Raw genomic sequence first — 21,673 nt, forward strand, 5'->3', positions numbered from 1 at the left:
GGCGTAACCCTCAGTATGCTCAGAAGCCAATCCAGGGGTCGCTGAGGTGGTGCACACCTGTGGTCCCAGTGACACAGGAGGTCAGGGCGAGCGGATCACTTGAGCCCAGGAGACAGAGGCTGTGGCGAGCCGCACCACTGCACTCCAGCCTGGGTGACAGAGTGTGACCCCACCTCTAAGAAAAAGAAGGTCAGCCTAGGAGTCCGAACCCCAGCAGCCCTGCGGGTGCAGGAACCAGGTGGTCCTCTCAGAGGGAGGAGGGCCAGTGCCCATGTCTAAATGGCTCTGTGGGACCCTCCATGGCTGAGTGAGGCTCGGGCCCCGGGCACACACGGGCTGCAGGCTGCACCCCCAGCATGAGGGGTCTGGGGAGGACACAGGCGACCTCCAACACAGACACAGCTGGTGATTCCACACGTGGAGCATAAAACCCAGTCGAGGCTGCTGGAGATGCTCTGAGACATTTTATTTAAACTTTTTTTAAAAAGACAGCAATAAGGCCGGGTGCGGTGGCTCAAGCCTGTAATCCCAGCACTTTGGGAGGCCGAGACGGGCGGATCACGAGGTCAGGAGATCGAGACCATCCTGGCTAACTCGGTGAAACCCCGTCTCTATTAAGAAATACAAAAAACTAGCCGGGCGAGGTGGCGGGTGCCTGTAGTCCCAGCTACTCGGGAGGCTGAGGCTGGAGAATGGCGTGAACCCGGGAGGCGGAGCTTGCAGTGAGCTGAGATCCGGCCACTGCACTCCAGCCTGGGTGACAGAGCGAGACTCCGTCTCAAAAAAAAAAAAAAAAGACAGCAATAATTAATGCCAAGAACAGAAAAGAGTGTTGACGTGTTGCTCAGCCCGCCAAGCGGGTCCCTGCCCAGGCCAAGCTCTGCCACCGCTGGGTGCCGTCCCCTCCCGCAGCGGGGCATAGTCAGCTTTGAAGGTGACAGGGGGCCAAGGCCAGGACTCTGGGTGGAGGAGGCCCCTGCTCTGCCGGCCCTGCCTCTGCTGGGAGCGGCCACAGCCTGTGGCTGGGATGCTGGGATTTCTTCCTAGTCATCAAAGAGAAACGCACAAACCTCAAGGACCCAGACACACAGTGGGTGGCCCCGGGCAGACGCCACGGCTCGCCTGAGCTCTGGCAGCTGCCCCACTGCTCCTTCCCTCCTTGCCCCAATCCCCCAATGCTTGTTTTGATTTTTTTTTTAAAAAATATAATTTTGTAAATATTCCATAAAAATACTATTATTCCTAGTCAAACACAGATATTGCAATATGAAGAGTAACTGTTCTGTCTTTGCTCTATAAAACGTGAAAAGATTATCACACTGGATAATATAGAAAAGATGCCAGGATTCCTAAGTATCACAAAAGCCAGTACCAAATGCGCAAGGTGGAAGCGGGTCGGGCTGGGCAGGGTGGCAGCCTGGGCTCCTCCGGCTCGACTGCAGAGCGTGGCTCACGCGCCGCCGGTCCCTTCTTCCCACGAGAGGGCATCATGGCTTTGAAGACACAGCGGCGGCTCCAGGTCCCAGTGGCCAGCCCTGCCCAAGGAGGCCGCCTGCTCGGCCAGAAGCACCGAAGAACCCAGCGACGCCGGTGGGACCAGGCGGCCCTGCTCTGGCAGCCTCAGCAGCTGGTCCGTCTTCAGGCCCAGAGGCTTGGCCCCGGCTCCCGTCCTGCGCAGGTGCAGGTTCCTCCTGGTCCGGTGGGGCGTGCTCCCGAGCAGGTGCGACACAGGAGCCCAGGCCTGTCCCTCAAGCGGGGACATCCCTGACCCCAGATGCAGGCGGGTGGCTGCGCTTCCCTTCAGTTCTCTGAGAGAGACAGGGCCAGGGCGGCCTGGAAGGCGGCCTCCTCATCAATGCTGTAGTCCTGGAAACAGGAAGGAGAGGCGCACCGGGCTGGAGGGAGACGGGAAGGAGAGGTCCCCTCTGCCCATTACCCACACAGGCGTGTCCACCCCTCCTGCCTCCCTCCAGCAGGACACAGGAAGGACCCAGCTCTGTTGTTCCCACCGGCATGGGGCCTGCACAGTCCTCCTGGGGGGTGAGAAGGTGCTGACTAGAAGGCGTGACCATCACCCGCTGGGTAGGCGGGCACTCGGACGGCTGCTGGTTCAGCTCGGACTCTAAGCCCTGGGGTTTCCGAGGTGAGCAGGCCGGCCAGGGCTCCCTGACCTCTAACAATTTCCATTCTCAGGCAGGTGGAGCGTGGGTCCTGGACGGCTGGCAGGGGGAGTGACAGCCATCGCCAGGACTGTTAGCCAGGGCCAGGAATGAACAGGGTTGGGCAGGGTAGGGGCCGCACCAGGAGTAAAGAGTTTGTGCGAGTGTCTGCAGGCCTGGGGGCCAGGTGCGTGCCTGACCCGCGGCGAGTAGGAAAAGGAGACAGGGCTGGAGTGTTCAATGTTGATGGAAGTCCTTCCACCTCTCTCCAGAAAGCTTCCAGAAGGAAGCCTGGCTCACCCTCGCGGGGTTCTGTGGGGTGGACAGGCAGGGACCTGCCCTGTGTGGTCCACATCCCTGAGAGGCCTGGGCACCCTCTAGTGGCCACTCGAACTCAGCTGCCATCACTCCCCATCTGCAGGCAACCCCCACAAAACCCGGGGAATGTGGTCACCTGAAACGAGGCTTCTGTTTCTGGCTTCCTCTGAACCCTGCGGACCCTGAGGCTGGCGAGGGGCCTGAGCAGGAGGAGGGTGAATGAGGGAGGAGGAGGTGGGGGAGGACAGTGCGGCGGGACGCCTACCACAAAGGTGTCATAGGAGAACTTGTGTCGGTGAAGCAGGTGCTGCAGGAAGTTGGCGCTCTTGTAGCTGGGGTCCCCCCAGGGCATTGCTGAGCAGATGGGGCACACCTGGAACAGGCACTGGGGTCAAGCCGAGCTGGACCGGGGAGAGGCGCGGTGGCCGCAGTGGGACTGGGGGCCCTCCCCTGAGCCCTGCCAGTGCTGCCTCAGCCTGGGAAGGCACCCCAGACCTGGAGGCATGTGCCCTGGTGACAACTGAGTTATTCAGTGTGCGTCACCCTGAAGGACTTATGGACACTCCCTGGTTTCCAGCAGGTGCTGCTGGGGCAGCCAAGTCCCCACCCTGGGTCCCAGGAGGCTTTGTGGCCTGGGCACCCCCGGACTCGCTGGGAGCAGGCTCCTGGGCCGGGCACTGTCCCCCACAGGCCTCCCCTCGCGCAAGCGTCTCTCGAGGCAGGCGCCATCCCCCACAGGCCTCCCCTCGTGCAAGCGTCTCTTGGGGGGGGCGCCGCTCACCACGCGGTTGGGGTCGCTGCGGTGGCTTTCCACACAGTGCTTCACCAGCTCCTGCTGGTCCAGGTTGCGGGCGCCGCAGTACGGGCAGGCGAAGGTGGACCTGTTGGGGATGTTGCTGGCAGGGCAGGGGTAGAGTGAGTGGCACGGCTAGGGGTCTAGGGGCCCTGCCTCCCCGCTTCTCTCAAACACAGGTGTGGCCCCAGGCCTGCCCTCTGTAGGCTGCAGGAGCGTGGCAATGGCTGGGTGCCCCCTGTGCCTCTGCACACCGTGGCCTCCTGAGGACACACCCAGGACCCTCGTCCACCCCACACAACCAGGCCAGCCAAACGGCAGAGACGCTGCTGGTGCTGCCCTGGGAGGAACCATCTCTCGGCCCATCCACCTGCTGGGAGGTGATGTGTGGGCCTGGCCTGTGCCCTCCTCTTGCTCCCCACACCTTAGGTGTCCCTACCTCAGGGGGCCTGGTGGGTATGCCAGGGAGGGCAGCACAGGTGCCTTCCTGCAGGGTGGCAAAGGGGGTCTACTTCCCCAGAGTAGACCCGGCCCCGGGTGACTCCCCAAGCCTCTCTGGGATGGGGCGCTGCACTTGCTCCCAGAACGAGGAAACCGCTGAGGATGGTTCCTCTCCCCTGTACTGCAGGGCGCCTACCTGGGGATAGGCTGGGATGTGGGCACCACGGGGACGAACTTGGGGCAGTTGGCCATCTGCTCCTGGACCTTTAGGCAGGACGAAATGTGGATTCTCATCTTTGCCAGGGTCACCTAGGAGACAGGGCAGGGAGGGCAAGGCGGTCCTGAGAATCTGGAAGGGCCGTCCTGGGGAGGCTGAGACCTCAGGTGTCCAGGACCAGAGAACTGTAAGCAAGTGTCTGTGTTGCCAGCAGCAGAGGGATCCGGTCCCTTCTGCTGCTAAAACAATCACAGGCAATGGGCAGCCACCACTCCATGGCCAAAAGCAAATCACTGCAGGATGATCTGGCTGAGGGCAGAAACCTGGCTGGAGAAGGGTGGTGGGAAACAGGCAAGGAGACCTCTGGCGCCTACGGGAGTTCAAATACTTGCTCCAGAAAAAGGAAGAGGCCAGGTGGAGGCCACTCAGAAATGCCCCAGGCTGGGGACAGATGCTCTGTGGGACTGAGGGGCAAGCCGGGGATGCTTCCATGGGGGCAGGGCGCCATCCTCCACCCACAGCACACTCACTGTCCAGGGCAATAGGTCACAAGACCGCAGGTGCCTGAGATCCTCCTGGACACAGGCCTAGCACCCAGCTCTGCCCAGGGCTGCTGGACTCCAAGGGACGCGCCACATCCCAGCAAGGTGCTGGGAGACAGTCACATCTGAAGACAGATTAGAGAACCGTGCCGCTGTGGTGTGGGGGAGGCCGCTCTGCATGTGACCCATTCTGATCCTTTCTGTCTGCCCAGGAGAGAGGAACTCTGAGCATGGGAGAGACGGGAGCTGCCCAAGCACCCGAGGCCACAGCTTGCTCAGCGGCACCACTCTGGAGTCCGGGGCAGCCCCTGGACATCTGGACCTTTGACCTCGAGGACAAACCACTGAGGGGCCACGTACCAGTGTGAGTGCTTCATAGAACTTATTAACCTGAGATGTGGCAATGTCGGGAAATGCAAATGCAAAATCAATTCTAGCTGCTCAGTCCTATGGAAGCCACTGAAAGAAAGGGGCACTAGCTGGGCCCTCTCCACCCTGAAGTGGATGTGCCAGGGAGGGCCATGGGGTGTGGGCCAGGCTCCAGGACAGGATGGAGATGGGGGCCAACAAGGCCTATGACAAGCTGCAGGCCCTTAGGCTGCTCTGATGTGGGTGTGTCAGTGCCCATCAGCCCGGCTCTGGCACTCCTGGCAGCTGGAGGGTGCTCGGCCCTTAGATGTCCTTGACTCTGCCTATCGCCCTTGTGACCTTGCAGCCCCCAGCACTGTCCCCAGTATCGGCTGGCAGGGGAAGGCTGCATTGGGAAGGTTTCAGCTCAGGTCCCTAGTCCCTACCCTGGCCACAACCCACATGGGTTCCCCTGGCCCGGGCTAGGCGGCTCTGACAGTGCTGCCCCCATCGGGCTGGCCCCCCCAGCTGTCACCACGGGAAGTGAGAGATGAAAACGGGAGGGGAGGGGAGGGAGGCGCCGGGGCCGGCTTCCTGGTGCAGAAGCAGAGACTGTGATTACTCAACAGGAAAGAGAGATGGCCCCGGCCCCCGCCCTCTGTGGAACCCGTGGGCTGAGGCTGCCCATCGAGTGACCCCCGGCTCCAGGATGGCCCGAGCAGGCGGGTACCTTTTTGTTGCAGCCTCGACAGGGCGCTTTGTAGGACGAGAGCTGCTTCTCCACGTGGGTGGCCTTGTCCACCTTCTTGGGGTCGAAGGGCAGGCGGCAGAGTGGGCACAGTGGGGACGGCACCTGCAGGCAGGGCTGGAGGCACTCCCCGCAGAACCTGCAGGGCACAAGGGCCTGAGTGCCAGCCCGCCGCTGGGGTCTCCCAAACCGCACCGCAGGCCTCTCTCGGGGCCCTTCTTAGGACCCAGCATTTGTGGGGTCCACAGGGGCAGCTCCCCCTACTGCTATCGCCGTCTCTGGAAATGGTCACTCCTATGTCCAAGGCCCACCAGCTGGACGGGACCCATCTGCCTAAAGGGTGGCCCCGGTCCTTCCTGACAGTAGGGCCCTGTGGTTTTCTGGCTAGGGGCAGAGCTGTGGCTATGGCTGTCCCCACACGTGGGCCAGAGGAGCTCCCATAGGCAGGAGCCTCGCGCTTGGCCTACCAGGTTTACCCTCACATGGCAGCAACTGGGTGGGCTGCAGGGCACAGGGACAGCCCGGGAACTCTGGAAACTCCCCCAGTTCCACCCTCTGGAGGATAAAACCTCAAACAATTGTGGGAAAGGAAACTGCCAGGCCCCAGGGGCTCTAGACGCATTGGACAGGGAAGGGCCAAAGCCAGCCAAGTGGCAGCACACCCTGAGGGTGGGTGGCAGTCACCAGGCTTGGGACAGCTTCGCAGGCAGGAGGGGGTCCTGCTCCACCTAGGTGGAGGCTCGGGTCCTGGGCACCGTTGAGGCACCTGAGGCTCCCATGGGCCCTGACTCTCGGCACTGCCCCTGGAGACACCACATCGTGAGGACAGACTGAGAGTCCCGCAGCCCCATGTGCACTCCAGGCTCCGGCAGCAGGGGCTTCCTTGGGCTCACACACCCTCCTGCTGGTATCTATAACAGCCTCCCACTCTGCAGATGCACACACCCCTTGGAGGGGAGGACCACCAGCCAGCGAGAGCACCACCAGCCAGCGGGAGCACCACCAGCCAGCGGGAGCACCACCAGCCAGCGGGAGCACCACCAGCCAGCGGGAGCACCACCAGCCAGCGGGAGCACCACCAGCCAGCGGGAGCACCACCAGCCAGCGGGAGCACCAGGCGCGAAAGCCTCCAGCGCAGGCACAGAGAAAGAGCTTAATACCAGGGCAGCCATATCCGGCCTCGTGAGGAGCACAATGGGGACAGCTGAGCTGCGGCAAGGAGCTGGAACTGAGGCGGAGCCCCTCAGCCCCAGGAAGGCTGCAGGACAGGGGGCGAGCAGGGCTGGTGCAGGAGCCCCACTGGACAGAGGGGCTGTGGGCAGGCCCTGAGTTCACAAACGACTCAGTTGAATTCAGGGCCAGAGTCCTCTTTGCTGTCAAGAGATTTCCTCATCCCTCTCAAGAAAAGGTCCTTCCTGCAAGGAGGAAGGCTGAGGACCTCAGGCAAAGGCGGCCAAGTGGGCATCTTAAGTCCCTCCTGCTGTCCCCCAGGCCCTCTTTCCCACCACTGGATTCGCACGGAGCCACCACCTAGCTGGCGGCTCCCACATTAAACTTTGTGTGAAAGAAAGTGGGACTCCGCTTGAGACCTGTCAGAAAGTGAACAAGCCTTTTCCTGCAAAGAGGTTGCTCACCTTACCCGAAGCCTCACCAGGCGCCCCGGCAGGTCTGCGGAGGAGACACCCACACCAGGCACCCCAGCAGGTATTTCCAGGGTCATCCCTGGCACTGACCCCTGGATTCCAGCCAGGGGGTCCGCCTACTTCGCCTGATCACGGGAGGAAGGTGTTGGCAAGATGGACCACATGGGGAGGCCTCAGGGAGACCCCCATACTCAGGCAGGGAGAAGTGGAAACAGCCCAGGTGCCCGTCGGTAAACGCGTGAAGAGACAAAGTGTGGCATGCACACGCACGGAAAGGGCGTTCGGCTAGGAAGAGGCGCCACGCACTAGGAGGCCTGGAAAACAGTGCAGGGCAGACAGCAAGCACGGCCCACCCGTGTCGTAGGAGTCCACTCACACTCAACGTCCAGCAGAGACAAACCCAGTGACCAGAAAGCAGAGGAGTGGTTGGCAGGCGAGGGGGAGGGCCCTGGGTTTCTTTCTGGGGTGGAAAGAATCTTCTAGAATTGCATTGATTGTTGCATAATTGCAAACACACTGGAAACGACTGGACGGTGCACCTCCCAAGTGAACCCCGAGCTGTCAGAGACCAGGGGAGTCTCGGCTGCACAGCACGGCCACGGGCTGAGGGGAAGGAAAGGGTCCCGGGCAGAGCTTGGGAAGACAGGAAAGGTGCCCAGAAGGTTGGCTGGGAGGAAGACAGCCTCGTCCTCCCCAGAAGGACTCAGGGAAGACACAAGAGGGAACCCAGGGCAGCTGGGCCCAAGGAGCAGGAGGCAGAACGAGGCACCCGCACGGTGGATGCACTATCAGCCTAGTTTCCAGTGACGGCCAGCCTGGTGTTCAGAGAGCCAGCAGCCGGGAGCAGTGCCCGCCTCCCCCACAGGAAGTTCCTGTCTGCACCCACCCAGGGGCTTGTGCTGAGCAGCTTCTCCGCTGAAGGAAGTGGCTGAGGGCGATGGGTGTGGGGGTGTCGACAGCCTTGCAAAGGGAGGGGCGATCACGCACTGGCCCTCCCAGCAGACACCCGGCTGCTGATGTGTCTCCTACACTGGCCGCTGCACGAGCTGAAGAGCTAGGACGGCCCGTGCTTTAGGGATCTGCCTGGCTGGCAGGCCAGCACCCTCAGCAAGCCCCAGAGCTGTCTTGCACGGGTGGAGGCTGCTCTCACAGCCCTTCCAGACAGGTTCATGATCATGCGTGTCCTGGCCCACAGGCTTCTGGTTAGAGAGATGGCTCACTGCTAGGACTGTCCCCTGAATGACAACAGCTCCTGCTGGGCCCCAGGGGAACTCCTGCCCGAGGGCTAGAGCAGGGTGCACGCCCCCACACTGGGATACTCTTGCCATGAGAGATCTACCCTGGAGGAGGAAGCTGCTCTGGTTGGGGGGCTTGCAGAGGGGACAGAACCAGACCAACAACAGACTTCCGAAGGGAACCCGAAGAGCCTTTAAACTTTCTGTGGTCATTTGCATGCATGCCTTAGCAACACCAACAAGAAACAGAAAGTTAGAAGCAGAGAGAGAACAGCCAGAAAACAAAAGCCAGTAGGAAAAGTCGGGGAGAAAAATCTTTGAAAGGCAAAGGCTGTGTGAAAAGCTCTTGCAGTGAGACTAGGAAGGTTATCATTCTACCAAGAGAAGCGTGGGGGAGGGGAGTTTGTAGGAAAGATGCTCCAAATTCCATGGAGTTCTGGATTCTGTGTTACGGAAACCACATTTGAGGAAAAGACGTATTTGCAAAGGGCAAATACCAGTTTGTGCAGGCTAGGAAAGTGGAGGTGCCGTGGGCAGCCACAGCAGGGTGAAGGTGTCGACACCCAAAGCCTACGGGAGGCTTTTCTAAAACGAGGCCTAAGTCAAGCCTCAGTGCTCAGTAACAGATGAGAAAGTGCAGAAGGCACCTTCAAACACCCGGTACTACCTGCTCCCAAGAAGGAAGTCCCACCAGGCGCAGTGGCTCACGCCTGTCATCCCAGCACTTTGGGAGGCTGAGGCGGGCAGGTCACCAGAGGTCAGGAGTTCGAGACCAGCCTGGCCAACATGGTGAAACCCCATGTCTACTAAAAATACAACAATTAGCCAGGCATGGTGGCGGGTGCCTGTAATCCCAGCTACTCAGGAGGCTGCGGCAGAAGGATCACTTGAACCCAGGAGGTGGAGGTTGTGGTGAGCCGAGATGGTGCCACTGCGCTCCAGCCTGGGTGACAAGGGCAAGACTCTCTCAAAAAAAAAAAAAAAAAAAAACCCGTTCAGAGGCTGCCCCACCAAAATGTCACAGCTAAGTGAGATGGAGGAGCAGGGGCAGAGCCTTTAGCAGCCTCACAAGAGAAGTAGGTAGAGCTGTCCCAGCGTGGGCAGGCGCCTGTGCCGCCTGACACAGGTAATGAAGGCAGCTCTGCATCCTGACACTGGCCCAGCCACCTCCGTGGGTGACCAGCACACACCCACCTAGCAGTCCCAGCTCCCTCTGTACCAGGAGCCTCTGAAGTCAGCTGCCTTTGCTTGCAAAATGTTCAAGAGCCTCCTACCAGCCTGGGTGCACCCCCCTCCACTCCACCACCTCAGCAGCTTGGATGTCTGCGGGGAAGCCCTCCTGCTCTCTCTGTACCCTGCCACTGCTAATTGTGCTCAAGAGCTGTATTATTCAGCACTTAGGAGAGAGCAGACACTCTGATCTCGGCTTCCTCCCAACGGGGCTGGCAGTTCCAGAATACTTGAACACAGCTCTCCACTAGGAGAGCCACGTCCTCGAGTTTCTGTTCCTGAAACACCCTAGAGGAGCCGGCTGTGAGCCCTGGCGCAGCTGGAAACCCCAGCAAGGTGGTTAGGGTCTACTCCTCTGTGGACCAGCCTGCCTGGCTACTCAGTGATCGGTGTGACCCAAGTTCTCCTTCAAACAAAACATAAGAACATCAGACTCCAAACAAGCCCCTCTAAACTTTAGGAAACTCCTTTCCTCTGTAGTCAAAACAGGCAGACAGCGGGTCCGAACAAGAGTTGATAGCAAAAGCCACAAGTCATTTATTTACAGCTGCCCATTCCAGCCCCACAAGCCCAAATCCACCACCACTAGCGGAGCGGTGGCACCTGCTGCCCTCTGAGTACCCGAGCGCCCGCCGCAGCCCCCGGGGACCCCAGGGTTGGGCAGGGCCGCAGGTCGCCCCGTGAACCGAAGCAGCAGTCGCACCGGCGCCTGCGGCTGGCGCGAAGGAGGTTGGGCGGAGGATGAATGCGCCCAGAACGGCAGCGGCGGCGCCGCACAGGGGAACCCGGACCCCACGCGACCCGAGGCCCCGCGCGCCCAGTCCGGGGCTGCACCGGGACGGCCGCCGGCCTCGCGACCCCTCCCGCGGCGGGGCACGGCCCCCTCCCCGCGGACCCCGGGCGGGCGCGCTCACGTGTGGCCGCAGCTGCCGATGGCCACGGGCCGGTGATAGACCTCCAGGCAGATGGGGCAGGTGTACTGCGCCTCCAGGCCGCTGTCGCCGCCCGCCGGCCCGGCCGGTGGCTGCCGCTGCTGAGCCGAGGCCACCAGGCTGCGGAACATCGCCATCCCGGGGCCAGGCCCGCGCCGCCCGCCTCCCGCTGTCCTGGCCTGGCCCGGCCCGCTCGTCACGGCCGTTACTGCGCCGAGCTGACGTCATCGGAGGGCGCCGCCCCCAGCCGCGCTTCGCGGCCGTCACTGCGCCGCGCTGAAGTCATCAGGGCGCGCCCTCGCGCTGTCGGCACCGCAGTCTGCGACGGGATCCGGCGTGCCCATGTGTCAGGTGGGCGAGGACTACGGGGAGCCGGCGCCTGGGGAGCCGACCCCGGCGCCGCGGCCTAGGTAAGAGCTGGCGGCCGGACCCGCCAGGCCGCCCCTCGCCTTCCCGCCGCACTCCTGCCCCGAAGGGTCCCGGCTGGGCTTTGCCGTTGCTTCGGGAACCCCGCGTGGAGGGCGGGACCTGGCTCCCTGGCACTTGGGGAATGCCTGTCAAGCGGTGAGGAGCACCTAGAAGGGGGCTTACTCCACCGGTTCGCACCTCTCATCCTGATAGCCACGGGGGGCGGCTCTGCCGCTGACAGTGCTGTCCTTATTCGGAGCGATCTGGTTCCGTGAAGCTGTCTCCCCTCCCCGTGTCAGCCTTGGGAGACTGAAAAGCGGCCTTTATGTGCCCCCTGAGCCGGCTTTTCTAGGCTAAACATCCCCTTAGAGCCTTTGTTTTTCTTGAAGTTTGGACAAAACACAAGCGTGGGTTTTTGTGTGTACCGCGGTGCCTTCCTTTGACCCAACTCAGGGTGAGAATCAGGAGCTGTCTCCCCAAAGCCCACTAGGGGTGGGGGAGATGTGATCTGTGTTCCTCTCTTCTCCCCCCTCCCATCTCCAAAGCCGTGAACAGAAGTGTGTGAAGTGCAAGGAAGCCCAACCCGTTGTGGTGATACGAGCTGGAGATGCCTTCTGCAGGTGAGGCCTGGAGGTGGCTGAGACCCTGGCAAACGTGGCCTCGCTGAGCAGACAGGATAGCCCCAGCCTGTGAGGCTTTATTTCTTCCTTTTAAAAACACTTACTTTATGCCTGCTTCTGATGTGGCCCCCGGTGCCCCTGGTGTTGAAGTGGAGGCGAAAGCTTTGGTTTACTGCTTGGGAAACAATTTCCCATGATCTAGCCACAGATCCGCTGATGAGGTTTCTGATGGAGCTTATGGGGACGGTTGGAAGTGGGGCCGTGATGTCTAGATTGGAATAAGGTGTAGGAGGAGTGGGCATTTGGGGGCAGCTGGAATACATCTAGGGATGGATGGTCTGGGTGAAAGTGTTTCATCTGATGTAAGATGCTTGTTTCACCTGTGGTGGGATAGAGGCTTGGAAGACCTCCAGCTTCCCCCCAGGTGCTTGTCATGTCTTTCTTGGCTTGTAGCCATTGTATTGCTCAGTTGTTTCCACTAGACTCAGCTCCCTGAAGGGAGGACCAGGTCTCTCTCCATTTAGCCCTCTTAATTCCCAGTGGTTTTGTGTTTTTTTGTTTGTTTGTTTGAGATGGAGGCTCGCTGTGTCGCCCAGGCTGGAGTACAGTGGTGCGATCTCAGCTCACTGCACCCCCTGCCTCCCGGATTCAAGTGATTCTCCTGCCTCAGCCTCTCGAGTAGCTGGGATGACAGATGCCTGCCACCATGCCCGGCTAATTGTTTTTGTATTTTTAGTAGACACGGGGTTTCACCATGTTGGCCAGGCTGGTTTTGCACTCCTGACCTCAAGTGATCCGCCTGCCTCGGCCTCCCACAGTGCTGGGATTACAGGCATGAGCCACCACACCTGGCCAAGGTAGGTACTTCTTTAACCACCTAGGAGCACCTGAAATTGCCAAGGACACCAGGCTGCCGGGAGAATTCACTGAGGAGAGGCTGCTGTGGCCAGCAGGGCCCCTGCTGAGGCCAGAGCTTTTGCTCTGCAGTGCTTGCTGGTCCTAAGGAACAGTGGGGAGCCAGCTCCCCAGGGGAAGGCCTTAGGAGTCTAAGTTGAGCTGGGCTCCCCAGGGATCATTCAGATCAGCACGTGGGAGAAACTTTGGCCTTCCCTGACCCACAGGGGACAGTATGGTTTCAGGAGCCCAGACGCAGCATGTCCCCGTGGACCCACCATGCTTGAATCCTAGCTGGTGGTGTAGGGCGCACAGGCTCTCCTGGTCCACAGTGAGGAGGTGAAGCCCAGCACCTGTGTCTCCTTGTGTGAGACTCCCCATGCCCAAAGCTCTGTCCTGGGGCCACTTCCCATGTTCCAGCCTTGACACTTGCCAGTTACCTGCAGTCCTTCGCCTGGCATCTTGCTGTTAAACACAGACTTGCTTTACTGTCTATAAAGGAACCACAGGGGGGTCATTCGGCCTCATGTACGTGGTAACCATTCAGCGTGGGGAGGGACTGCTGTGGACACTGAGTGTGTCTGACAGGAAGGGACTTGGAGCCCCAGCTGCAGGGCGACTCTTGCAGTGGCATTGCCTGCTCTGTACCAGGTGCTGCTCTTCACCCTGCCTGCCAGGATTGCAGGGAGCTTTAAAATGTTGATTCCTAGGCCTCACCCCTAGACATTTTGACTTAATTGGTTTGTGTGATTCTAATAGACAGCCAGGGCCAAGAACCTCTGACCTAGTGAGCCAGAGTCAGATGGCTGGAAAGTTTATTATGAACAAAGATTATAGCTGGGCGGCTGGGCGCAGTGGCTCACACCTGTAATCCCAGCACTTTGGGAGGCCGAGACGGGCGGATCACGAGGTCAGGAGATCGAGACCATCCTGGCTAACACGGTGAAACCCCGTCTCTATTAAATATACAAAAAGTTAGCCGGGCGTGGTGGCGGGCACCTGTAGTCCCAGCTACTCGAGAGGCTGAGGCAGGAGAATGGCATGAACCTGGGAGGTGGAGCTGGCAGTGAGCCGAGAGGGCACCACTGCACTCCAGCCTGGGCGATAGAGCAAGACTCCGTCTCAAAACAAAAAAAAGGTTACAGCTGGGCACAGTGGCTCACACCTGTAATCTCAGCACTTTGGGAGGCCCAGGCAGGAGGATCACTTAAGGCCAGGAGTTCGAGACCAGTCTGGGCAACATGATGAGACCTTGTCTCTACAAAAAATACAAAAATTAGCCAGGCATGGTGGCATGTACCTGTAACCTGTAGTCCTATCTACCTGGGTGGCCAAGGCAGAAGGATCACATGAATACATGAGTTTGAGGTTGCAGTGAGCTATGATTGTGCCACTGCACTCCAGCCTGGGTGACAGATCAAGACCCTCTGTTTTTTTTTTTTTTTTTTTTTTTTTTTTGAGATGGAGTCTCGCTCTTTCGCCCAGGCTGGAGTGCAGTGGTGTGATCTCGGCTCACTGCAAGCTCCGCCTCCTGGGTTCATGCCGTTCTCCTGCCTCAGCCTCCCAAGTAGCTGGGACTATAGGCACCCACCACCATGCCCAGCTAATATTTTGTATTTTTAGTAGAGATGGGGTTTCACCGTGTTAGCCAGGATGGTCTTGATCTCTTGACCTTGCAATCCACCTGCCTCGGCCTCCCAAAGTCTGGGATTACAGGTGTGAGCCACCACACCCGGCCAAGACCCTGTCTCTTAAAAATGCAGTTCCCGGGCCTGGAAGTCCTGATTTTGTGGGATTAGGGGAGGAGCCCAGGCCACTCTGTGAGTGAGCCTTTCAGCCATTTCTGGCCCAGTTGAGCCCAGCACACTCAAGATGCCAGCTCTGGGGCCCCAGGATACAGAGCCCTCGCTGTGGCCCCTCCATTTCTGCAGTTCACCCCAAAGAGCTGGTGGCTTTATGTGGTGGGTCTTTTTTTATGGGGTCTGGGTTGCCCTTGCCCTGTGAATGCCTAAGTCCGTCCACTCTACCAGCTGGGCCATTCTGAGCACCTGTAGGGAGGGGGATGCCTGGGCTCTAGCCCCTCATTGGTTGGATGCAGCCTCCGTGGCTGTGCAGTTTGTACCTGGTGGGGTTGTGGGAGGGACCAGTGAACCTCATGTTCACTGCCAGAGGGGCCCCAGCCCCGCCCCTTTCACCAGTCTCGGGGCAGGCCCTGGATGCAAAGATGCTGCTTTGGAAGATGGAAATCGGTAAAGGACGTCGTCCACCGTGCAGGGAGCATGCGGCTCCCTCATCTCAGGTCTGTGTTTCAGGGACTGTTTCAAGGCCTTCTACGTCCACAAGTTCAGAGCCATGCTGGGCAAGAACCGGCTCATCTTTCCAGGCGAGAAGGTAGCGTCTGGGCCCCGGGGGTCTGACTGAGCAGCCTGGCCCCTCGAGGGGCCCTCCCACAGGCAGCCTGGCCTGCTGCAGCCCGCCAGCTCCTCCCTGGCCTTTGAGGGCAGACTTGATGTCCTGGATGTCCATGAGGTGGGGTGTCTGCCCGTGTTGGAGGTGCGGTGCCCTGAGTGATGTTTTTTCTCCCCCAGGTCCTCTTGGCGTGGTCTGGGGGGCCTTCGTCCAGCTCCATGGTCTGGCAGGTCCTTGAGGTGCGTGTTCACCACCCCCTGGGCCCGGGCTGCTGGGCTGAGCTTCGGGCTGGGGCCCTCCCTTCTCAGCCTGCTGAGGGCCTCTTGGTTGGGGCTAGAGAGCAGCCCACCCCGCGGCCTGGACACCTGGAGGGTTCTCAGATGTGTTTACAGCAGGTGCACAAATCAGAAGCTGTGTCCAGAGTGCGTGTGTGCAGCCCACTTGACTTCTTTCCGTTTGCTCAACCGGCGTAGAAACGCAGTCAGTGGAAAGCGGCGTCTTGGCTCAGCCTCGTGTGACCAGAGGGAAGATCAGGAAGGGAGGGGGGTGTTGCCAGGAGAAGCAAAGGGAGCAGCATTTGAGGTGGAGGGGACGGCACGTGCAGGGAGGCGGAGGTGGGCTCAGGCTGCACACAGGACTCAGCTGGGGGTGGCGGGGCTGTGTACGTGGCGCATCAAGGGGCGGTTCAGGAAGTCCGAGGCAGGTCAGGCTTCTCAGGAGGGCACAGGAGTGGGATGTGCTTGGTTTCTCCGCACTCCCAGTGAGACGTGCAGACCGGAGGAGGCTGCTTCTGTGGGGCGGGTGGCTGAGAAGGGGGAGTCGTTGGCTCTGCCGGGGTGAGAGGTGGGTGTTGGTCTGAGGATGGGCGCACTGCACGGCGCTGCTGAAATCAGTTTTCTGTTTTCTGAGGTCCGCTGAACCTGCCAGGAGGGTGTTATAAGGGACTGGCCCAGCCCTCTGTGTAACAGTGCTGCTGCCCTTCCTGTGCCCGGCGGCGCCCCTGCCTCTCACAGGCTGTTGCTTTCTGCTCGTGAGAGCGAGTGCTTCCTTAGTGGTCAGAAGTGTGTGGGATGGTGACACAGTGGCCCTGTAACCCCAGCCCCCTCTCCTGGGGTGGTGTTGGGACATCCAGGACCAGCTGGTGGGGGGCGTGTTTTACCAGAGGGGTGAAGACCCCCAGGCTACTCTTTATTTTTTTTTATTTTTATTTTTATTTTTTGAGACGGAGTCCCGCTCTGTCGCCCAGGCTGGAGTGCAGTGGCCAGATCTCAGCTCACTGCAAGCTCCGCCTCCCGGGTTCACGCCCGTTCTCCTGCCTCAGCCTCCCGAGTAGCTGGGACTATAGGCGCCCGCCACCTCGCCCGGCTAGTTTTTTGTATTTTTTAGTAGAGACGGGGTTTCACCGTGTTAGCCAGGATGGTCTCGATCTCCTGACCTCGTGATCCGCCCGTCTCGGCCTCCCAAAGTGCTGGGATTACAGGCTTGAGCCACCGCGCCCGGCCCAGGCTACTCTTTAAAACAAGTCGGGCATGCAGCCTTTGCCTATTAGACCTGCCTGGCACCTGAGTCTGAATGGCTTATGTCCACTAAACGCAATGGCAGGGCAAGGCCACTTCACCTTCCAGGACGGCGTTAAATCCAGATGAAGAATGTTCGGAGCGGGAAAGGTGTTCTGTGGCTTATGGCTGGGGGCTGAGTCCCTGCCGCTTCTCCCTCCAGGGCCTGAGCCAAGATTCTGCCAAGCGACTGCGCTTTGTGCCGGGGGTCATCTTTGTTGACGGTATGTGGGGCCATTGCTCCTGCTAATCCCTGGCCGCTTGGGGTATGCCTTGCGGATGCTGCCTCTGGTAGAAAGTGTTGAGCTGCTGGTGCGGCCCCTGCACTGAGGCCCTGGTGGGTAAATTTCCCTGGAGGAGGCAGTAGATGTGTCCATCGTTAGGTGACACCACTGTTACTGGAGTCTGAGAACATCTTTAGAAAGTTGGGGGTGGGAGCAGGAGCGGCGGCGGCCCAGCCCCATCGTGGAGTCTGGGGACAGAGAAGGGGAGTTAAGTGCTGGTGGTGAGGGGGGTGCAGGGGCCGACTCCCGACCGTTGCTCCTGCAGAACGAGCTCCTGGGTGTTCCCGGTAGCGCTGAGGTCAGCCACAAGGGAGAACCCCCTGCCCAAAGGAAAATGGCGACACCCCACAGCTCCGCCAGGAAGTGCCGCCCTGCAGAGCAAGGCCTTTAGGGGTTTCCCCAGGTGGAGGTGGCCCCGTGCCCTGCCCTGCCTGGCTCTGTGAGCCCTGACTCTTTCTGCCTGGGTTTTTCAGAGGGAGCAGCCTTTGGCAAGAGTCTAGAGGAGAGATCAAAGACCCTGGCCGAAGTGAAGCCCATTCTGCAAGCAACTGGGTTACCATGGCATGTGGTGGCCTTAGAGGAGGTGGGGGGGCTGTCCCTGGAAAGGGGTCCTGGAGGGGACCTCTGGGGGGCACCTGCCCGTGTCCCGGGCCTCCCTGCCCTCTCCCTTGTCCCAGAAGGTGGGGCTGTCGGTGGGGGGTGGGGGGCACCTGCCCGTGTCCCAGCCTCATTGCCCTCTCCCGCATCCTGGAAGGTGGGGCTGTCTGGGGGGGGGGCACCTGCCCATGTCCCCAGCCTCACTGCCCTCTCCTGCATCCTGGAAGGTGGGGCTGTCTGGGGGGGGGGCACCTGCCCATGTCCCCAGCCTCATTGCCCTCTCCCGCATCCTGGAAGGTGGGGCTGTCTGGAGGGGGGGGCACCTGCCCATTTCCCTGGCCTCACTACCCTCTCCCGCATCCTGGAAGGTGTTCAGTCTGCCCCCGTCGGTGCTTCGGTGCTCTGCCCAGGAGCCGGCAGGATCCGAGGGGGCCTACAAGGCGGCTGTCGACAGCTTCCTCCAGCAGCAGCATGTGCTGGGGGCCGGGGGTGGTCCTGGCCCGACTCAAGGGAAGGAACAGCCACCCCAGCCCCGACTGGACCCCCAGAGCCTGGCAAGCCCTCCTGCCGCTGCCCAGCCCGAGGCTCTTTCCCAGCTGTTCTGCTCGGTGAGGACACTGACGGCCAAGGAGGAGCTTCTGCAGACACTGCGGTGAGGCCCCGAGAGCCCCCCCTTCCCTGGGCCCTGAGCCCCCAGGTCCTTGAGAGTTCCCCTTCCCTGGGTCCTGGCCCCCCAGACCCCTGAGAGTCCCTCTTCCCTGGGCCCCATACCCCCCAGGCCCCTAAGAGTACCTCTTCCCCAGGTCCTGACCCCCCCAGATCCCTGAGAGCCCCTCTTCTCCGGGTCCTGGCTCCCCAGACCCCTGAGAGTCTGCCTTCTCTGGGCCCTATACCCCCCCAGGCCCCTAAGAGCACCCCTTCCCCAGGTCTTGGCCCCCCAGGCCCCTGAGATGCTCTGTGCTTTAGGACCCACCTGATCCTGCACATGGCCCGAGCCCACGGCTACTCTAAGGTCATGACTGGGGACAGCTGCACACGCTTGGCCATCAAGCTCATGACCAACCTGGCGCTGGGTCGAGGGGCCTTCCTGGCCTGGGACACGGTAGGCAGGGACCTGGGTGTTCAGGAGGCCCATCCCCACCTTCACCCCTTCGACCACCTTCACTGGAGAGCAGCCTCTCGTGTATCAGTCCTGCAGCCTCGCGGATGGTTATGGGATGGAGGTCTGTGACCTCCCCCAGCTGGCAGGGGAGGAGGGAGGAGCACATTCCAGCCTTGACCTCGACCACACAGCCCCCGCCTCCCCCAGGGCTTCTCGGATGAGCGGCACGGGGACGTGGTGGTGGTGCGGCCCATGCGGGACCACACCCTGAAGGAGGTCGCTTTCTACAACCGCCTGTTCTCCGTCCCTTCTGTTTTCACACCAGCCGTGGACACCAAGGTGGGCCATGTGGACGGAGCAGCCTCTCTCACCACTGACACTAGGGTGGGCCTTGTGGGCTGGGCAGCCTCTCACAGGCTCAGGTCACCAGCACACCTTCAGTGACTCCTGCTGTATTCCCCCAGCAGTGCCGCATCCTCTCACCCGCCCTGTGCCCTGAGGGCGTGGGGTTGACAGGAGGACCCCACAGTGGGTGCACTGCTGAAGCCGGTTCTCTGGCTGCCTTGAGCCGTCGCAGCAAAGCCAGATCCATGTGGGCCAGCAGTGTGGAACCCACGGCACCTGCCCTGGGGACTCTCTGCCCCAGCCTGGGGCTGGCCTCTGGGCTTTCCCATAGCCCCCAATCTGATTGTCTCTAGGCCCCTGAAAAGGCCAGCATCCACCGGCTGATGGAGGCCTTCATCCTCAGGCTGCAGACCCAGTTCCCCTCCACTGTCAGCACTGTGCACAGGTGTGTGCGGGTGTGTGCGGGTGTGTGGGTGTGTGTGGGTGTGTACAGGTGTGTGGGTGTGTACGGGTGTGTGCGGGTGTGTGGGTGTGTGTGGGTGTGTGCGGGTGTGCACAGGTGTGTGTGGGTGTGTGCGGGTGTGTGCGGGTGCTGAGCTCACCGCTCGTGCTCAGGCCAGGGCTTAGGGTGGAGCCGCAGCCCGTGCAATTCACCTGCTCCTCCCACACCCTGGCCACAGGACAAGTGAGAAGCTAGTGAAGGCCCCCAGGGACGGCCCTGCTGCCGGCGACTCCAGCCCCTGCTGCCTCCTCTGCATGTGTGCCCTGGATGTCGACGCGGCTGGTCTGTGTATCATGCTCTTGGGGTGATGGGGGAGGGAGCTAGGGAGTGGGTGTGGGGCTCAGCAGCCCCAGGCTCCCTCAGCCCCTTTCTGCTTGCAGACAGTGCCACGGCTTTTGGGGCTCAGACCTCACGTCTCTCCCAGATGCAGTCGCCCACCCCCCTGACAGAGACCCGGACACCCCCGGGGCCCTGCTGTTCTCCAGGGGTGGGCCGGGTCCAGGGCTGTGGCCAGGGGGCCTGCAGGAGGTGAGTCCCTGTCCCTGCCACCCATGGCCAGCTGCATGTGGGGAGGGGGACCTGCCCTTACCCCACAGTGCACAGCACTGAGGTGCCAAGGTGGGCACAGCCAGCTCTGCTCCCGCAGGGAGGACCCCCAAGCCTGCATCGAGGAGCAGCTGTGCTATAGCTGCCGCGTGAACATGAAGGACTTGGTGAGTGCGTGCCCACCTGCCCCGGGCCAGGCTTGGGGACGTGGGAAGGCCGTCCCCTCAAGGGGGTGCTGGCAGATTTTGTGGCCCCTTGACACTGGCCTCTGTTGCAGCCCTCACTGGACCCCCTGCCGCCGTACATCCTGGCCGAGGCCCAGCTCCGCACACAGAGGTACTGAGGCCCCCACTGCTGTGGCGTGTGGGGCAGGGGCCTCGGGGCTGGTGCCCACTGCAGCTTTCTCTCTAGGGCCTGGGTCTTGCAGGAGATCCGGGACTGTCTGATTGAGGACAGTGACGATGAGGCAGGCCAGAGCTGAGCCTGAGGAGGTGCTTGACGAGACAGCAGGTGGTGGCCGCCTGGTGCAGGGCCCAGCACACTGGAGCTGGAAGGCAAGGACGGGGGACTGACCTCCGATTGTCCATTTGTATAAATAAAACATTTTTAATTAAAAAACTCTACAGTACATGTAGCGGGTGGCAGCACCACCCCGGCCATGGGGATGCAGTGTCCTCCTCTGACAGCAGCATCAGGGCTCAGGCAGGCCGGGAGGATGCATCACAGCTGGCGGCCTTGGATGGGGCAGTGGCTCCCCCGGCCTGAGGAGTGCCTCCCCCTGTGGCCACGCTGCCCAGCAGGCCGGCTCCTTCCCTCTCGGGCGCCAGCAGCAGCTCCTACTCCTTCTCACGAGTCCACTTGATCATGGTCTCTGGTGAGCGGTAGAGGAAGATGAGCTTGGCGTACAACTCCTCCTCCAGCTCCAGCTCACGAGTCTCCCGCACCAGGAAGATGTCCTGGCAGAGCTTGAGGATACGGTCCACGCACGGCAGCTCCTCAAACATGATGGAGTGTGAGATCTCGCTGAAGAATCCACGCACGAACTTGCCGATGACCAGCACGATGGAGACATACAGCCCCATGATCCTGCGGGGGAAGCTGGTGAGTCCTGGGGCCGCCCGGAGCCCCCTGAGCTGCGGGGTGCCCCCCAGCCACTCACTCACCCGTAGCCAGCCAGGAAGCCGAGGCTCGGTGGGCTGACTTTGTCGCTGAAGATGACCATGGGCAGCAGGTTGCAGTCGGTCCGGCACTCCTGCAGCTCGATGACCCACCATTCAAGGAAGCCGGTGGCCCCAGCACCCTGCTCCCTCCGCAGCTGGATGCGCACGCCGAGGTAGTCGGCCTCCTCGTCTGGGGCGGAGCGAGGAGACGGTTGGGGCCGCAGCCACCCCTCTCTGGCCTCCCCCAGCCCCGGCGCCCGTCACCCCTCTCTGGCCTCCCGCAGCCCCTGCGCCCGTCACCCCTCTCTGGCCTCCCGCAGCCCCTGCGCCCGCACTCACTGGGCTGCAGCTGCTTCACAGGGTTGGCTTCGGGCCCGTTGGGGGCACGGATGTACTTGGGGAAGAGATTTGGGATGACCCTGCAGGGAGGTGCTGGCAGGTCAGGCCTGGCCCAGCCAACCTGGCCCAGCCCTCCTGCCCACCGCCCGGGCCCTTCACTCACACAGACTGGTCCGAGGTGCCCTCGAGCAGGCTGGCCAGCTGCCGCCGTTCAGTGCTGTTGGGGGCCAGGGCCAGCATGTGCTTCTCGTTGGCGTACTCCACGGTGCCCCCCTTGGCCAGGTCCCTGGGGGTGGGAACACAGC

General features: G+C 61.3%; 3 protein-coding genes across 20 annotated transcripts in view; 1 reads left to right on the forward strand and 2 right to left on the reverse strand.

Annotated features, from left to right (window-relative positions):
- Positions 1-451: 451 nt before the first annotated feature.
- RNF166 (ring finger protein 166) lies at positions 452-10,826 on the reverse strand. 4 transcript variants are annotated; one of them, XM_065537408.2, is made up of 7 exons: positions 10,589-10,826; positions 5,549-5,705; positions 3,908-4,020; positions 3,259-3,373; positions 2,743-2,850; positions 1,941-2,033; positions 452-1,866 (listed from the first exon to the last, which is right to left on the reverse strand). In XM_065537408.2, exons 1-7 carry the CDS (start codon positions 10,741-10,743, stop codon positions 1,801-1,803), a joined length of 807 nt encoding a protein of 268 aa, XP_065393480.1. In that variant the 5' UTR covers positions 10,744-10,826; the 3' UTR covers positions 452-1,800. The 4 variants fall into 4 exon arrangements, with proteins under 4 accessions (XP_065393480.1, XP_073882884.1, XP_005592831.1 ...); XM_074026783.1 differs by lacking the exon at positions 5,549-5,705; XM_005592774.5 differs by lacking the exon at positions 1,941-2,033.
- A 67-nt stretch (positions 10,827-10,893) lies between these two features.
- Positions 10,894-20,487, forward strand: CTU2 (cytosolic thiouridylase subunit 2). 12 transcript variants are annotated; one of them, XM_065537402.1, is made up of 16 exons: positions 10,894-11,016; positions 11,560-11,634; positions 14,841-14,919; positions 15,117-15,176; positions 15,330-15,417; positions 16,657-16,717; positions 17,251-17,360; positions 17,743-18,026; positions 18,341-18,476; positions 18,684-18,815; positions 19,175-19,266; positions 19,502-19,605; positions 19,704-19,851; positions 19,970-20,036; positions 20,147-20,205; positions 20,281-20,487. In XM_065537402.1, the coding sequence occupies exons 2-16, from the start codon at positions 11,622-11,624 to the stop codon at positions 20,348-20,350; spliced, it is 1,503 nt and encodes a 500-aa protein (XP_065393474.1). In that variant the 5' UTR covers positions 10,894-11,016; positions 11,560-11,621; the 3' UTR covers positions 20,351-20,487. The 12 variants fall into 12 exon arrangements, with proteins under 12 accessions (XP_065393474.1, XP_065393472.1, XP_073882883.1 ...); XM_065537400.1 differs by having other exon boundaries at positions 15,330-15,359; XM_074026782.1 differs by lacking the exon at positions 15,330-15,417 and having other exon boundaries at positions 11,560-11,703.
- Positions 20,452-21,673, reverse strand: part of PIEZO1 (piezo type mechanosensitive ion channel component 1 (Er blood group)) — a 68,063-nt gene continuing 66,841 nt past the window's right edge. For all 4 annotated transcript variants that reach the window (XM_045382230.3, XM_005592776.5, XM_074026766.1 and 1 more), the window contains 4 exons: positions 21,532-21,654; positions 21,369-21,448; positions 21,033-21,219; positions 20,452-20,955 (listed from right to left, as the gene is read on the reverse strand). In XM_045382230.3, coding sequence (XP_045238165.2) covers positions 20,706-20,955; positions 21,033-21,219; positions 21,369-21,448; positions 21,532-21,654 — 640 coding nt within the window. In that variant the 3' untranslated portion in view covers positions 20,452-20,705. The remainder of the gene's footprint in view (positions 20,956-21,032; positions 21,220-21,368; positions 21,449-21,531; positions 21,655-21,673) is intronic.

Source organism: Macaca fascicularis, chromosome 20, assembly GCF_037993035.2.
Source record: "Macaca fascicularis isolate 582-1 chromosome 20, T2T-MFA8v1.1".
NCBI classification, from domain to species: Eukaryota; Metazoa; Chordata; class Mammalia; order Primates; family Cercopithecidae; genus Macaca; species Macaca fascicularis.

Bases quoted from the DNA above. Each gene is read 5' to 3' on its own strand.
- RNF166 (XM_065537408.2), bottom strand. From the start codon at position 10,743: ATGGCGATGTTCCGCAGCCTGGTGGCCTCGGCTCAGCAGCGGCAGCCA. The intron at 5,706-10,588 runs GTGAGCGCGCCC...TGTGCCCTGCAG, and splicing joins ATCGGCAGCTGCGGCCACAC to GTTCTGCGGGGAGTGCCTCC. The intron at 4,021-5,548 runs GTACCCGCCTGC...CCTGTCTCCTAG, and splicing joins GTCGAGGCTGCAACAAAAAG to GTGACCCTGGCAAAGATGAG.
- CTU2 (XM_065537399.2), top strand. From the start codon at position 12,322: ATGACAGATGCCTGCCACCATGCCCGGCTAATTGTTTTTGTATTTTTA. The intron at 15,177-15,329 runs GTGCGTGTTCAC...ATGTGTTTACAG, and splicing joins TGGTCTGGCAGGTCCTTGAG to CAGGTGCACAAATCAGAAGC. The intron at 18,027-18,340 runs GTGAGGCCCCGA...TCTGTGCTTTAG, and splicing joins GAGCTTCTGCAGACACTGCG to GACCCACCTGATCCTGCACA.